A 14,982-nucleotide genomic window follows, 5' to 3' on the forward strand; every position below is an offset into this window, starting at 1 on the left:
CAGTTTGACAACTAAAGGACTTAATTGCTGTTGAATTAGTTTCTCTTCTTCACTCAACGTTGCATCTTCTCCCCCTCTGCTCAACAGCTTGCAAGTGCAATGGCCACGCGTCTGTCTGCAACACAAACACAGGGAAATGTTTCTGCACAACCAAGGGAATCAAAGGAGACGAGTGTCAGCTGTGAGTTCATTTCCCTTTTTTATTTGCAATAAAAAATTGTTCACGTACCACCTTAGACACCCCTCTCCCCCAGATTTTTTAATGATTGTGTTTATGATGTCTCTGCTCATTTCTTCCTCCTGACAGTTGACTGACTGCACTGAGGGTGCAGCCAGCCGTGGGTCCCCTGGGGAATATCGTGAACAGGATGATTTCCTGAAGAATTCCAATTTTAAAAACATTTCAACTGGGTATATCATGCAGAAGGGATGGGTGAAGAAATCCCCATGCCCCAAACTATACATAGAATCACAGACCAGTTTGGGTTGGAAGGGACCTTAAAGCTCATCTTGCTCCAAATACCTGCCTGCCATGGCAGGGACACCTCTCACTGTCCCAGGCTGCTCCAGCCCTCATCCCTGGGACACTGCCAGGGATTCAGGGGCAGCCACAGCTGCTCTGGGAATTCCAGCCCAGCCCCTGCCCACCCTCCCAGCCAGGAATTCCTTGCCAAGATCCCAGCCCAATCTGCCCTGTGCCAGTGGGAGCCATTCCCTGTGTGCTGTCCCTGCAGGCCTTGTCCCCAGTCCCTCTGCAGCTCTCCTGGAGCCCCTCCAGGCCCTGCCAGGGGCTCTGAGCTCTGCCTGGAGCCTTCCCTTCTCCAGGGAACATTCCCAGCTCTCCAGCCTGGCTCCAGAGCAGAGGGGCTCCAGCCCTGCAGCAGCTCTGGGGCCTGCTCTGGGCTCTCTCTGCTTTGCTGTATCCCTCAATAGCTTCTTTTTAATCGGCACATTTCACCGTCCGTGCTCTCTGATGTTGTTCAGTGGGAGTGTAAATATATCTGAAATGAGCCTTTGACATTTGAGCAGTTTAATGGAGCAGTTTTAGAGCAACAAATTTGCTGGAGGTTTCTCTGTAACATAACAGAAATGCTTTTAGTGTAATGTTAGGGGAAATAATTTAATTCCAAATAATTTCATTGCCAGGTTTATTTTTAAAGCATTGCTCACATGAGTAAACACTTATAGGATAGAACCTGGAATAGCCATAAATGACTAAGCTAATCCAGTTCCATGCATTGTGGAGAGCTAATAAATACCTTCCAAGTGGATGCAGATGCTAATATCCAGAATTTTATATTGCACTTTTACTGCATATGAGTTGGACTTGCAGGGAACATGGAATTTCTTCATCAGCCCAGTCTAGCTCAGACATTTGTCCTTAATTGTGTACTGCTCTCAGCACAGGTTGTGTTTTCTGGTATTTAGTGGCTGGGAATAAGTAGAATGACAAAAAAAATCAATTTATTAAAAAATGTGTATTCTTTTTAGGTGTGAAGTAGAAAACAGATATCAGGGAAATCCACTTAAAGGAACATGTTACTGTGAGTACCCTTGGGATTTTGTTTGGAGATAAAAAATGTGCTTGAAGTTTAAAATTACTTATTTAAAACTTGTTTCAGTTGCCTCAGCATGTGTTTAAAGTATGGGAGATTAAGGAAGGGACTGAAAAATAGCTGTAAAAACCTTCACTTTTCTCAAATACGTTGTTTAAAGAGAATGAAAATACTTTTCTTGATAAGGTCCATGTGATGATTGGATCTTTTGAACAATGTTTTGAATGTTTTTCATGTGACTGAGATGAAATCTGGTCTTTTGGAGAGCACTCTAAACTATATTCCTAACAGGTAAAAAACAAAGTGTCCTTAGAATTTTTAGAAATGCAAAATACTGTTTATTTTAAATTCTGGTCCAGGTTAGAATGGATTTCAAAATTGCCACGTTTCCTCTGAAATGAGCAGTTGGAGTCCCATGCAGCTCCAGAAGATCCTTTGCCAAGATTCAGATTACCTAATGGAAACTTTCCAGCTTCTGTTTGCAAATATTAGCAATCAGCAGCCTGGCAGGCTTGGAGAGATGGAATCTTAAATTACATAAAGTCTCCAGTAGTGGTTTTGTCCAGCACAGAAATTATCAGCTGGCTGGTTTTGGCTTATTTGAGTTCTGCTTGTGTGGCCAAACAAGGGCGTTGCTGGCTCCTCATGGCATCTCTGTGTAAGAATGACCAAATTTCTTGCTGAAGTGGCAGGGATGGTTAAGTGGGCAAACAGTGGGGAAAGGCAGAACTTTGCAGCTCTTACAGGAAAAACCTTGTGCTGTTCAGATCCAGTCTTGCTTGGTTTCGTTCCCTGACTGTTTCTTCGTGCTGTGTCCGGATGGACACCAGCAGCTTGTCTGACTTGTGTCAGTCCTGTGAGGGGTCACTGGGAGGCAGGGAGAGAGAAACAGCACCTGGTGTGTCAGTTCCTGGTTATTATTGCTGGGAATATCTCTGCATGGCTTCAGGAATATGCACAGGTCACAGTAGTGTGCAATAGTGGAAGGGTACTGAGGTGGGTGAGTGCATCCCCACAAGTGGCTGTGGCTTACACCAGCCCAGGCAGACAGGAGCAGGCAAGGACAGACAGACAGACCAGAGGCTGCTCCTGGCATGCCTGGCTGGGATGTGTCCCAGAGCAGGATGGCAGCTGGGTTCAACACTAACCAGCTGCTCTCTAGCACCTCTCCCAGGAAAATCTGTTGATGTGCAGAAACCTGGAATGGGGGGACCATTGTCCCCTTCCAAGTGGGAATTACACAGCTACTGAGCTTTTCTGCTATTCCCTTTGATCACCACAGTATTGCAGGCTGGAAAAGTAAATCTTTTGGCATGTTTTTTACAGTGTATTGGTAGGAATATTGATTTAGATCAAGGTTGGAGGCTGTTGCCTGGCAAGTATAATAAGCCACCTCTCCTCCCTCTCTAGGCTCAGCTCCTGGAGTTTTTTGTTCCTTATGTGGGATCATATGTAGGTTGAAGTAATTTGCAGCAATGTCACGACAGTGTTGTGTCCTGGTTGTCCAAGAAACCCTTCAGTGACATCATGCCTTCCTTTACAGAAGTTACTTTATTCCAGGAGATGGGATAACTGTCTCCCTGCATTCCTTACAGATACTCTCCTCATCGACTATCAGTTCACCTTCAGCCTTTCCCAGGAGGATGATCGCTATTACACAGCAATCAACTTTGTAGCAACACCTGAAGAGGTACATTTTCTATTTTCCCTTTTAACTTTGTCCTTTGTCTTCTCTCGGCCCTGGAGGCAATGAATTGTTACAGTTCTGTGGGTCTTTAGGTGTAGTCTTGTGATATGGAAGGAGTGTCCTGCTCCATGGAGCAACCAGAGATTTTTGACCTTGGCTTGGCTGTGCAGTCCCAAATCATCACATGAAGATTTCATAAAGAACTACAGCTGATTCTTACCAGTTGGTGGAACAACCTCTGAGCCATTCCAGTATTTTTTAAATCACAGACCAGTTTGAGTTGGAATGGACCTTAAAGCTCATCTTGCTCCAAACCCGCCTGCCATGGCAGGGACACCTCCCACTGTCCCAGGTGCTCCAGCCCCAGTGTCCAGCCTGGCCTGGGACACTGCCAGGGATCCAGGGGCAGCCAGAGCTGCTCTGGGAATTCCAGCCCAGCCCCTGCTCACCCTCCCAGCCAGGAATTCCTTGCCAAGATCCCAGCCCAATCTGCCCTTTGCCAGTGGGAGCCATTCCCTGTGTGCTGTCCCTGCAGGCCTTGTCCCCAGTCCCTCTGCAGCTCTCCTGGAGCCCCTTCAGGCACTCCTTAGGCACTTCTCTTCTGCAGGCTGAACAGTCCCATCTCTCTCAGCCTGTCTCCAGAGCAGAGATGTTTTGCTCGTTTTCACCCCATATCTTGTGTCTCAGTTCTCCCTTTGATATTCTGTACACATGACTTCTTTGTTATGTTTTCCTCAAGGAAGAGAACACTTCTTCCAGAAAATATAGTATGTAGTTTTTAGCTTGATGCATTTTCTTTACATAAGTAACAAGTTTCAAGATAATTTTTTTGTAGCAATGATTTCCTAGGAAACAGTACAGCAAAACTGCTTATCCTAAAAATGTGGTTTCTTTTTTTGTTTCTTCCTTTAGCAAAACAGAGACCTGGACATGTTCATCAATGCATCTAAAAACTTCAACCTCAACATTACTTGGTCCACAAGTTTTGCAAGTAAGTTGAGGATGATCTAAGTAACTCAGGAGATTTTTTCATTTAGCAGTTTCTGAAAAAGGCAAATTTAAATGGGAAAATTTTGGGGGGTTTTTAACCTATGTACTTTTTGCATAGTGTTCTTAAATTGTCAGCCTGAGGGGAAAAGTAAGATGTTAAAAAAAACTATGTTTTCAACTTCAATAGTGTATTTTGTAACCACTGAAAGTGCAAATTTGGTTTTTTACAATGCAGCATCTTGCACACAGTGGTTTTGATAATGCAGTGCAGCTTTACATAGTCAATTTTGAATGGTTATTTTTTTTAAATTAGAATTTAGGATGCTTTGCCCTTTTGGTTGTTTTCTTAAATACACCTTGAAATATCTTCTCTTGCTACTCATTACAACAGCTGGCACACAGGCTGGGGAGGAAATTCCAGTTGTTTCCAGGACTAATATAAAAGAATACAAGGACAGTTTCTCCAATGAGAAATTTGATTTCCGCAACAACCCAAACATCACCTTCTTTGTTTATGTCAGCAATTTCACCTGGCCCATAAAAATACAGGTAAGAGCTGCTAATATATGTCAAATTGTTTAAAGGTGCTTTTTCTATTTCTCTCAAAACTGTGGGAGTTTGCTGTGCTTGGAGTAGTCGAAGCTGAGCCAGCCTGGTGTAATCCCAGAGCAGACAGTTTGATGTTCCTGGATAAGAGGGAGAGAGGGTGTGAGGCATCTTCTGATGTTGCCTCAGCCCAGTGGATCTGAAGATGTGCTGTGAAATAGAAACACTCATTTATTAACAGGGCCGTGTTTGACGAGGTGTCTGACTTCAAATGTGCAGATCTTGATGTTGTAGAAAAAGACTGATAAAGCTAAAAAGGAAGCGTGGAAAGAGCAGGCAGAGGAAATGCTTCAATAGCTCTTTAGTGCCTGGTACTCAAAAGGCCCAGCTGAAGGGCCACCCCCTTTCTCTTGCTGCTGCCTTAGGCTGGTGACACGTGCAGGACGAGCAGCTCATCCTTCCCCTTTATTCAGGGTAGTTGGTTGGCAGGCAGTGCCTGGGGCACCAGGCTGGCCGTGGTGATGAAGTGGTGCAGGAGGAGCAGTGGGTGAAACTTGGTGGTGATAAAATCAGACAAAATCACTTTCTGACTGGTGGTCATAAAATCAGACAGAATCACTCTGTGATTGGTGATAAAATCAGACAGAATCACTCTGTGATTGTGATCACAGATCCTGCAGCTGCTGAGACTCACAACTCAGAGCAGCCTCAGCCACCTTCTTGCAGTGGGCTGGTCAAGTATCAGCTCCCTGTGTGCTCAGAGTGATGTGGGTGTTTGAAGGACAAAGTCCTTGGAGGTCTGGAGCGGAGATCATGGAATGGTTTGGGTTGGAAGGGGCTTTAAAGTGGTCTTGTCCCACCTGCTGCCATGGGCAGGGACAGCTTTGGCTAGCCCAGCTTGCTCCAGCCCTGTCCAGCCTCGAACAGTTACAAGGATGTGGTAGCCACAAATCTCAGCTAAAGCTTGGCATATTTGAATTCTGCCTTATTGAAGAAACTTGGTGAAATACGGGACCCCAAATCCTTCCATCTTCACCCTTGTTCATGCGATTGTTTTGTGAAAGCTGACATTTCACATTAATGCACTCAGTGTTTCAAATGTATTGGTCAGGCAAGCTCACTCTTTCAGCAAAAATAATGCACAGGATAATATTGAGCAAGAAAACTAGATAATAATGCACAGGTTAATATTGAGCAAGAAAATGAGATCCACCGTGGAAAAAAAGGTCCTTAAGCTATAGTGATATTTTTCCTGAATTTTTAAAAAAGTATTAGGAATACTTGTGGCATGTTCTTATCACCTTCTCCTAAAGGTACTGGGTTTTAATTACTTGGGAAACTTTGTCTTGTTGATTGCAGACTGAAGATTTGGCAGGCTGGCTTTGGACTCTTTTTAATATCACTTACAGTTTTGGTAATCAGTTTGCAGCTGGAGAGTTTTTACTTCATAAACTGGTAAAGTCTTAGTTTATTTTCAAGTCCTGATTTTTAAATGTGGAGGAGTTGATGAGCTGCAATTTAAAATCTTTGTCATTGGATACTCAAGTAGCAAGTCCCAAACCTCCTCATTTTCATGTAAGTACTACTTGTCGTAGGGGAAGTAGCATCTGTGTACAAAGGTGAGCACTTACGCAACGATTTATTTAATATTTGAGCTTCTCTTTCATCAGATTCATAATCGCAGGAGTCAGGAAAAAAAGTAATTTTTTTTAACCTTATCGGTTATTTTGATTGATATTTGATTTTCCATAATCAGCGCTGGACTGTACCATACCCTGATTTATTTCTTTGTTATTTATTGCTGCAGAACTGTGTGTTAGGGATACAGCTGACTGGTTTTTCTCTTATCACTCCTTACAGCATCCACTCTTCCCTTCCAATTCTGGTTTCCTTTACTTGTATGGTTGAAACATCTCTTGCTGCTTTGTTTTCATTTCCTGAGCAGTGGCACAGCTTGATTTCTGCCAGTTCTTATTTTATCTCTTTACTTCTTGCTGGCTTTAAAGACATTGCTAATGAATCCTTTCCTCTCCTTAATACAAAGTCTCTCTAATTGGTCCTCATGTCCCTTTCGAGGTTAGCTCTGAGGATGCAGCTTTCAAATAGTTTTGCATCTTTGACCTGAGAGAAATATTTAGATGGCAGCTTTCCCATTCCTGATCTCCTTAGTCCACTTGATTTTACTGTTTGATTTCATTTCTCATAGTTAAAGAGTGAACTTTGATTCTCTTACAACACTTAACCTCTCTTTATCCTTAATTTAATGTGAATGTGCTTGTATGCACTCAATCCAAGTTAATGTTTTATTACCAGCTCTTCTTAGTGTCTTTATTACTTGCCAAAACCAAGTCTAAAATAGCACCAGCTCATTCATTGAGACACAGTTTTTGTGAAGAAGTCTGGCAGCGACCAGCAGTCTGTGGTCCATAGAATTTCTGTCAGTTTCCTCTTCAGTGCATAGCTAAAAACCAGAACTAACTGTGTCCTTTCAGGTCTTGTACAATCTGCCGTGAGGGATTGACCTTCCCTCAGCTGCAACCTGTGTCCCTACCTGTCCCTTCCATACCCCAATTTTCTTCATTTTTGTGAATTCATGGCTCTCTGTAGTTGGTGTTCGATATGATAAAATAGAAGCTAAATCATAGTACAGGTTTTTGGGACAAAAATTTTTTTTGGACAAATGCCCAGAGAACCTGTGGCTGCTCCATCCCTGGAAGTGTTTCAGGCCAGGTTGGATGGGGCTTGGAGTGCCCTGGTCTCGTGGAAGGTGTCCCTGCCAATGTCAGGGGAGTGGATTGACATGAGCTTTAAGATCCCTTCCAACCCACCTCATTCTCTGATTCTGTGATTTTAAGACTTCCTGGCCATCAGTCCTTGACTCATCCCATGCTACATTCTTCTCAGGAATAGTTTTTATTCAGAGCTTTCCTTCTCTCATTTGTTTTTCCAAGGGGTTCATCCCTGATTTCCCTGCAGAAAAGTTCCTGTGTTGTTGGGATCAGTCCTTCAGGGCAGACTGGCTTGTTAATTAAAACTCCATGTTGCAGGATGGCCAGGACGCAAACTGTTCTCTTATCTTCTAGCTCGTCTCCTCCAGTATTCCTCATTGCACCCCCTCTATTAAACTGTCACACAGCGACAGAACATGTTTCAATTTCCTTTGGAAATTACACTGATTTTAATAGAGTGTGTCAAAGTCAGGAAAACTCTGCTCCTGCCAAGCTGCTGGAAATTATTCTGTCTTCATGTATGTGCATCACCTGGCAGCTCATGCGTGTGCTTGGGCTGCTCCTGGGCAGTGCAGCATGTCCAAATCATATTTTAGGGGTTTATTCTTTGTTTGACTCTCTTAGTACTGACTGTCATTGTGCACACACTCACTTGTCCTGGCTTATTTTCAATTTCAGTACAACAGATGTATTTAAACATGAGTGTTTATACAAAATTTTGCAACAGAAAACTTTATAAATGTAGCTTTCACTGCAAAGGAATTCTACAATCCACATTATTTTGTTTTTCTAAGTATTGCAAACTTTATCTTGAAGTCCTTGATTGAAATCTGTCTCTTATTTATTCTCTCTCCTTGCCTGTTAAAATCTGCACTTGGAAAGTGTAAGTGCTCCTTTGTGTAAGAGATGTGTGTCCTTGCCAATACTCAGTTCTGGCTCTTCTTTCCCACCTCTTGCTCCACCTTGCTCCACCTCTTTTTCAAACCACTTCAGTTCATTTATTTTTTAAAGTATATTAGTTTAGGATGTCTTTCCCCGCCTGGTTAATGACTTAAAATAATTATTCAGTAAAAGAACTAAAGCAGCAAAATGCAGAAAGCCTTCAAAATACAGCAATCTTCTTCCTAATTCCTCCTTTCTGAGCAATTCCAAGCATGAAGGAGTTCACTTAAAGCCTTACTTTGCCAGGCTTTACTGAAAATCCTGGTAAGGTCTTGTCAACAGTGTCTGGATATTTCCATTCTCTCTGCTTTGTTGGACACACAGAATTTTGAAGCATTTAGCAAACCCCAGCTGTTCACCTTCCTCTCCTCAGCTTGGCTCTAAACATTCCCTATCTTCCCCCAAGGGAGTCCACCCTTTAGGAAAGGACATTAGTGGGCATTGAGGGATTGAGATTTTTTTTCACTTATGTAAATGTAATAGTAATCTTTCCGCCACTATTCTTTCTCTTTGCTTAATCTTCATTGTGAGTTTGCTTTGTTATTCTTTCCAAATTTAGCTCAGAGTAGAAGAAAGACATTGACTGTAAATAATCTGCTGTACAATAGCACAGTAAGAAGCAAAGGAATTCAGTGCAGAAACTTTCAGAGGAGTTCTCTTCATGGGTTTCAATCCATGCAAAGTCAGTTCACTCTGAGGTGAAACTGCAGTTCTGGGGCTGACAAGTAGTTAATGGTAAGAATTTTTAAACTCTCTTAGATACCTGTGTAAATGTCAGCAGGTTTTAACACTGTTTAAACTTGTGTGTATTTACCTGGGGCCGAGTCCAGTGAGTGAATTACTCTCCAGAGTGTACAGGAGGGTGAAAATTCAATCTGCTAATACAGGAAACTCTCCCCTCACTGTAAGATTTCTTCTTCATCACAATTTACTGCTGATGGTGTCTGCTACCACTCGCTAAATACAAATTGGTGGTTTAGTCTTGTTTCATACCCAAACTATTGTTTATATTCACTAATGTTCTGTCCCATTTGATATTTGATTTTTTTCCTCTCAGATTCCGAGCATCTTGCATTGATCTCTATGTTCTGAGAATGTGTAAGACGTTTAGGAGCTGATTAAGGCAAAACCAGTTTGTAATTGTATCATTAACTGGCAATTGCCTCCTGTCTTTCCTTCGTGTTGGTTGAAGGATTTTGATTTGAACACGCTTAAATGTTAATTATGAACCAAATGCTTCAAGAAACAAAAAGAGGCGAAGGAATTTTGCAGTCTTTGCATACAAAATGTACCATTTGCAAAATCTCATTAGGTATTTACTATATATCATTTTCTTGGCAATTCATTGTCGTGTTGGGCTTCAAAAAGTGCCACTGTGACTGCACAGCATCGCTGCACGTGCAGCGTGGTGGCGGCTGCAGCAGCATTGCATAGCTCCCACTGTTTGAAGTGCTTTTGAGAACCAGTGGGAAACATTCAACTCACTGAAATTGTTGCCTTCCACTCATAGATTTCATAAAGGCTGTAATGGAAAAATAGCTAAAATTGCCTCTGCTGTCTTCAATTTTAGTTTCTCAAACTTTCTTCTGGTTTCCTCTACTTGATTTATTTCAGGTTGGTTATCTATATAGTCTCCTTTATATCTTTATCCCTTTTACTCAGTTCACAGAACAAACAGGTTTGGAGGGACCTGAAAGACAATCTGTGGATTGTTTAGCTCAGTCACATATGTGTTGTCATAGTTACTCTGTCTCCAGAGATGCTGTTTACCCTGACAGGAAGGTCCTGGTGAGCCCACTCCAAATGCTGTATTGCTCTCTGGTTCCTCTGCTGAAAGGGTGAGTGGTGAGCTGCAAGGTGAAACAATTCATGGCCCCTCAGCGGATGGCAGCTGGCACCAGGGGTGTCAGGAGGGGCAAGTGCAGAAAGTGTCACTCATGGGACCTGGAAATGTGGGGCAGGCTCAAATTAAACTGTGCTGTAGTTAAACCAGAATTTGGTCTGTGGTGCTTTCTTTTGGTAGTGATCCAGGTGACTGTCACAAGTCACTGTGTTTGGACTGGCACACAGAATCCTGGAATCACAGATGGATTTGGATTGGAAGGGACCTTAAAGACCATCTAAGTGAAACCTCTGTCATGAGCAGGGACACTTTCCAGTATCCCAGGGTGCTCCAAACCCCATCCCACCTTGCCTGGAACAATTCCAGGGACGGGGCAATCACAACTTCTCGGAGCATCCTGTGCCATGGCCTCACAGGGAAGAATTTCAAATCCCGTCTAACCCTTCCTCTGGCAGTGGGAAGCCATTCTTCCTTGTCCTGGAACTCCGGGCCCTTGTCGCCAGTCCCTCTCCAGCTTTAGGCTCTGGGAGGGGCTATAAGGTCATCCCAGAGCCTTCTCTTTCCAGGCTGAACATTCCCACCTCTCCCAGCCTGGCTCCACAGGAGAAATCCAGGTGTCACAGCTCCAGCTGCTCTATACAGATCCATTGCAGGTGCAGTCCCCAGGAATGAGATGTCAGCCATTAGCTGAGGTGCTCTTTAATGAACCCCTTCATTCGGGGCCCTCCCTCTCTGCCTTCTGTTGCTTTTCTTAAATTCTCATTGCCAGGATGACTGCATCCAACCTTGGAAGGAAAATGCTCATTTTAGTGCTCCAGTGAAGAGCTGCAGTGCTGCATGAAGTGAGATTTCTGATAGATGTGGGAGGACAACTGTGCTCCTGTTAAACCTTTCAGATCTGCCACTTTCTTGGATTCAGGTGCTTTGTATATTAGACCTGGGACTACTGATTTTTTTAAGACCTTTTCTTCTATCCTGAGCCGTTTTAAGGGAATAGCTGAAGCTCTGTTCTTTCACAGGCATCAAAAGACTTCCCTGCCTCCCTCTGCAGCCCAAGGGTTTCCCAAAGGATTGTGTTATAGTTACTAATTGCCTCCTTTGACCTGCGAACAGTTCCCACTGATTTCCAGTGATATGCCGAACATGTCTGTAGGGATGTAGGAGAGCAAACTCGCTTCACATCTGGTTGGCTCGGCAGAGCTGGCAGTGATGTTGGAAAGAGGTCTTTTCCCTAGCCCGGCGGTATTTCCTGTCTTGTTTGTAGGCAGAGTTCAGGTGGAGCCACCTGGTGTCAGCTGCGTTTTGAATTTTACACTAGGCTGAGATTCTGCTGAGGAATGGCTCTTGTATTTTCTTATGCTGAATGTGGCTCTTCAAGTTGGAAATATTAGCCAGTATTTTGCGAACTGCCAGGAATTACATTTTTAAGAAGACTCCACAGTTCTCAAAGCACTCACTCTGATCTTTATCATTGTTTATTTCAATGCTTCATTGCTGCTGTGTCCTCCAGTATGTAAATACTGAAGCCTTCTGAAATTCTCATTGTTCAAAGTAAGGCTCCTTCATTAAAGCAGTCTTGATTTGCAATTCTTCTAATGCTCTTCCCCATCAACCTGCTAGTTTTATTTGCAGCATTACCCCTAAAACAGGTGGTCTGCATTAGCAAGAATCTTAATATCACTTTCAATTAAGCTTTAATTTTATTTGCCATTCATGTTTAGTGTAGTTCAGGAAGCATTTGTTTTCCTCCAGAGCTAAATGATGGATGACACTTTGCTACAGCCAGGGAAAGCTTTGGGTACCCTTGGCTCCTGCCAGGTGAGGACAGGCCCAAAACAGAGCTGGAGGAACAGCAGATCCTCACACATTCCTTTTATTTTAGGCTTTCAGCCTCTTCAGGTGGCATGAGCCTTGCCAGCAGTGATGCTCTCTGCCTTTCCCTCTTTGAGGTTTACAGCCTGACTAAAAGGCTTTGATAATCCGTGGAAAGAGTGAAGAAACCATCCACAGTTAAAAAGCAGGGCCTGAACTGTCTCAAATGCATTGATTTGTCTCTGGAAGGAGGCTTAGATATTTGATACAGGATAAATAATCCTTGAGGACTGGATGTGGCCTGTGGAGGCTTCCAGTCTTTCTCTAAATTAGAGTGTCATTCTCAAACCAAAAGCAACAGTTTCATTGAATGAGAGCTCTCAGTGAGGGCAAAGGAGAAGTGTCTTTGTTGTTGGCCAAAGAGAATAAAACACATTCAGATAGGTAGGGATTGCTCTAATAAAATAATTATGTAGGCTTGAAATCGCAGTGAGGTTGCTGATCTGGACAGTTTTCCTGCCAGGTCCTTATGTACCTCGTGCATATTTAACAAGAAAGAGATGTAAGTGCAGAGATAAAATAATCCTCAACTCTCTGGGACCCTTTATTCCAAAAATGTTCTTTTTTTCTGTTGCTTCTGAAAGCACTGCAATGCCTAAGTTGTTTGCTAATGATGTCCCTTGCCTTTCCTTAGCTGTAACTACAGCTGTTTTGAGCCTCTCTCCCTGCATCTCTCTCGCCATGTGAGAGTTTTTCTTGAAACCCAACAACGAAACGTAAATCAATTTGTTAATCTGATGAAATTTGCTGTTGAATGTAATTACTTTTGGAGTCATGCAATTACATGCTGATTTTTCAGAATAGGCAAACTGACATCTTCTACTGTGGGATGGAAAGATTTAAAACAGAACAGTTAAATGGTCCTTTAAAACATGAAACAGCTGCTGGTGTTTTATCTGCTCCTGCCACCTTATTTTTGGCATCAACTGATGACATTTTTCTCCTTTTAGAAGTTGTTCCCTTTTCGATTAAGTAATATTTTTGTTAGCACCTTCTTAAATCCTTTAAAAGGAGGATTTCTCTCACAGGCAGTTAACCCTTGGCAGGAGGTGGTGCCACTTCAGTCCTTTTTGCAGGAGGTTGTAGCGTGAACAATCCTGAAAATTGTTCATGCCAGATTTTCCCCAGGTGCTGTGTTGGGAGGGAGGGGTGGATTTTTATCAGAGATTCATGGAATGGTTTGGGTTGGAAGGGAGATGAAGGATCATCTCATCCCAGCCCTGCCATGGCAGGGACACCTGCCACTATCCCAGGCTGCTCCAGCCCCAGTGTCCAACCTGGCCTGGGACACTGCCAGGGATCCAGGGGCAGCCACAGCTGCTCTGGGCACCCTGTGCCAGGGCCTCACACCCTGCTAGGGAACAATTCCTAATTGCCAATATCCCACCCAGCCCTGCCCTGTGGCACTGGGAGCCATTCCCTGTGTGCTGTCCCTGCAGGCCTTGTCCCCAGTCCCTCTGCAGCTCTCCTGGAGCTCCTTTAGGCATTTGAAGGGGCAACCAATGAAGTCTTGGGATTTTACATCTGCTGTTTGGGATTTCTTGGGATGAGCTGTAGTGACTCACATAACTTTTGTGAGATTTATTGTGATACCTTTCTACAGCACTGGAAGTCTTTGAATGCCTGTTGCAAAACTTCAGCTGCTTAAATAAGAAAAGTTACAAGATACCAGAGAGCGACAGTCTGCAATTCAGATTTTATAATATCAGGAGCATTTCTTGGGTTGTGTTTTATTGAGATCTGACAGTGACATATATATTGATTGCCTTAATTTTAAGGAAACTGATTTTTTTCTCTCTTTTTGAATGCAGGGCTGGAAAATATATTAAAAAATTGCAGAATTAATTTTCTGTGGAAGCTAAGTCCGAATAAGGCATTAATTTCTTCTGGGTGAGGCCAGTGTTGGTTGCTTGAAGTTGCTGTATTTCTGTGATGAATAACTCTTGAAAATACCATAACCCACCAGAGAATGTAAATATAGACCCCAAATTCAAATATATTTCAGAAAATGAGTGTTGTGGGCCATTGCTGAGAAGCTGAAAGAGCAAGATACTTTTCTTTATACAAAAGCTTATTTACAGAGTCAGAATAGTGAGCAGAGTTAATGAAGGAAAGAAAAGTGTATTGGCAGTAAAATGGAAGAAACCACCCACTGAAATGCGACAGTGGATTCAGCCTGGCTAAACCACAAGGGAAATATATCCAGAACTAAGAGAGGGTGTGTCCTGGTTTAGGGCAAATTTGGGAGAAAACCTCCAAATTGGGGTCCCTCTAGAAAGCAAATTCAAGCGACCCTTCCCCCAGCTGGTTCGGGAAAAGATTTCCTTGGAGAAAAGTGGAAAAAACCTTTATTTAACAGGCAGAGCGTTCACCAGCACAAAAATTGAACAATACTGAACAATAACAGCTCTCGCCGTTGTGCAGAGATGACACACTCAAAGTCCCTCCGTGGGCTGCAGCTCGACTCACTCAGTCTCTGATCAGCCCCTCCGGCGCTGGAAATGCCGCGGCCCGGCCCGGTGGCCACAGCTGGAGCTGCCGGTGGTGTTCAGGGCGTTCAGGCCAGAGCAGGTTTAAACCGCTCCAAAGAAAGAGTAGAACCACAACCCAGGAAACTTCATTGCCTCAGCGAGCTAAAAACTAACTAAGAGCAAAGGAGAGCTCTGTCCTGCTGTCTGTCCATCTGCAGATAACACAGTCCAGGAGCCAGGATGTGGAGCAGTGAGTGCAGTGTCTGAAAACAAACTGTGGCTTCTTCTCTCCCCCTGCACTCTCAGAACCAGCCTAAAGGTGCAAAACTCATTTCTGGGCTAAACA

The 14,982-nt window shown here is 43.4% G+C and overlaps 1 protein-coding gene across 1 annotated transcript in view; it reads left to right on the forward strand.

Moving 5' to 3' along the window:
- Nucleotides 1–14,982, forward strand: part of ATRN (attractin) — a 145,660-nt gene that overhangs the window by 77,286 nt on the left and 53,392 nt on the right. Inside the window, exons 20-24 of the mRNA XM_041467326.1 lie at nt 88–181; nt 1,492–1,544; nt 3,152–3,246; nt 4,156–4,234; nt 4,625–4,782. Coding sequence (XP_041323260.1) covers nt 88–181; nt 1,492–1,544; nt 3,152–3,246; nt 4,156–4,234; nt 4,625–4,782 — 479 coding nt within the window. The remainder of the gene's footprint in view (nt 1–87; nt 182–1,491; nt 1,545–3,151; nt 3,247–4,155; nt 4,235–4,624; nt 4,783–14,982) is intronic.

The sequence above is a fragment of the Pyrgilauda ruficollis genome, unplaced genomic scaffold (genome assembly GCF_017590135.1).
Source record: "Pyrgilauda ruficollis isolate IOZ18807 unplaced genomic scaffold, ASM1759013v1 scaffold206, whole genome shotgun sequence".
Taxonomy (NCBI): Eukaryota; Metazoa; Chordata; class Aves; order Passeriformes; family Passeridae; genus Pyrgilauda; species Pyrgilauda ruficollis.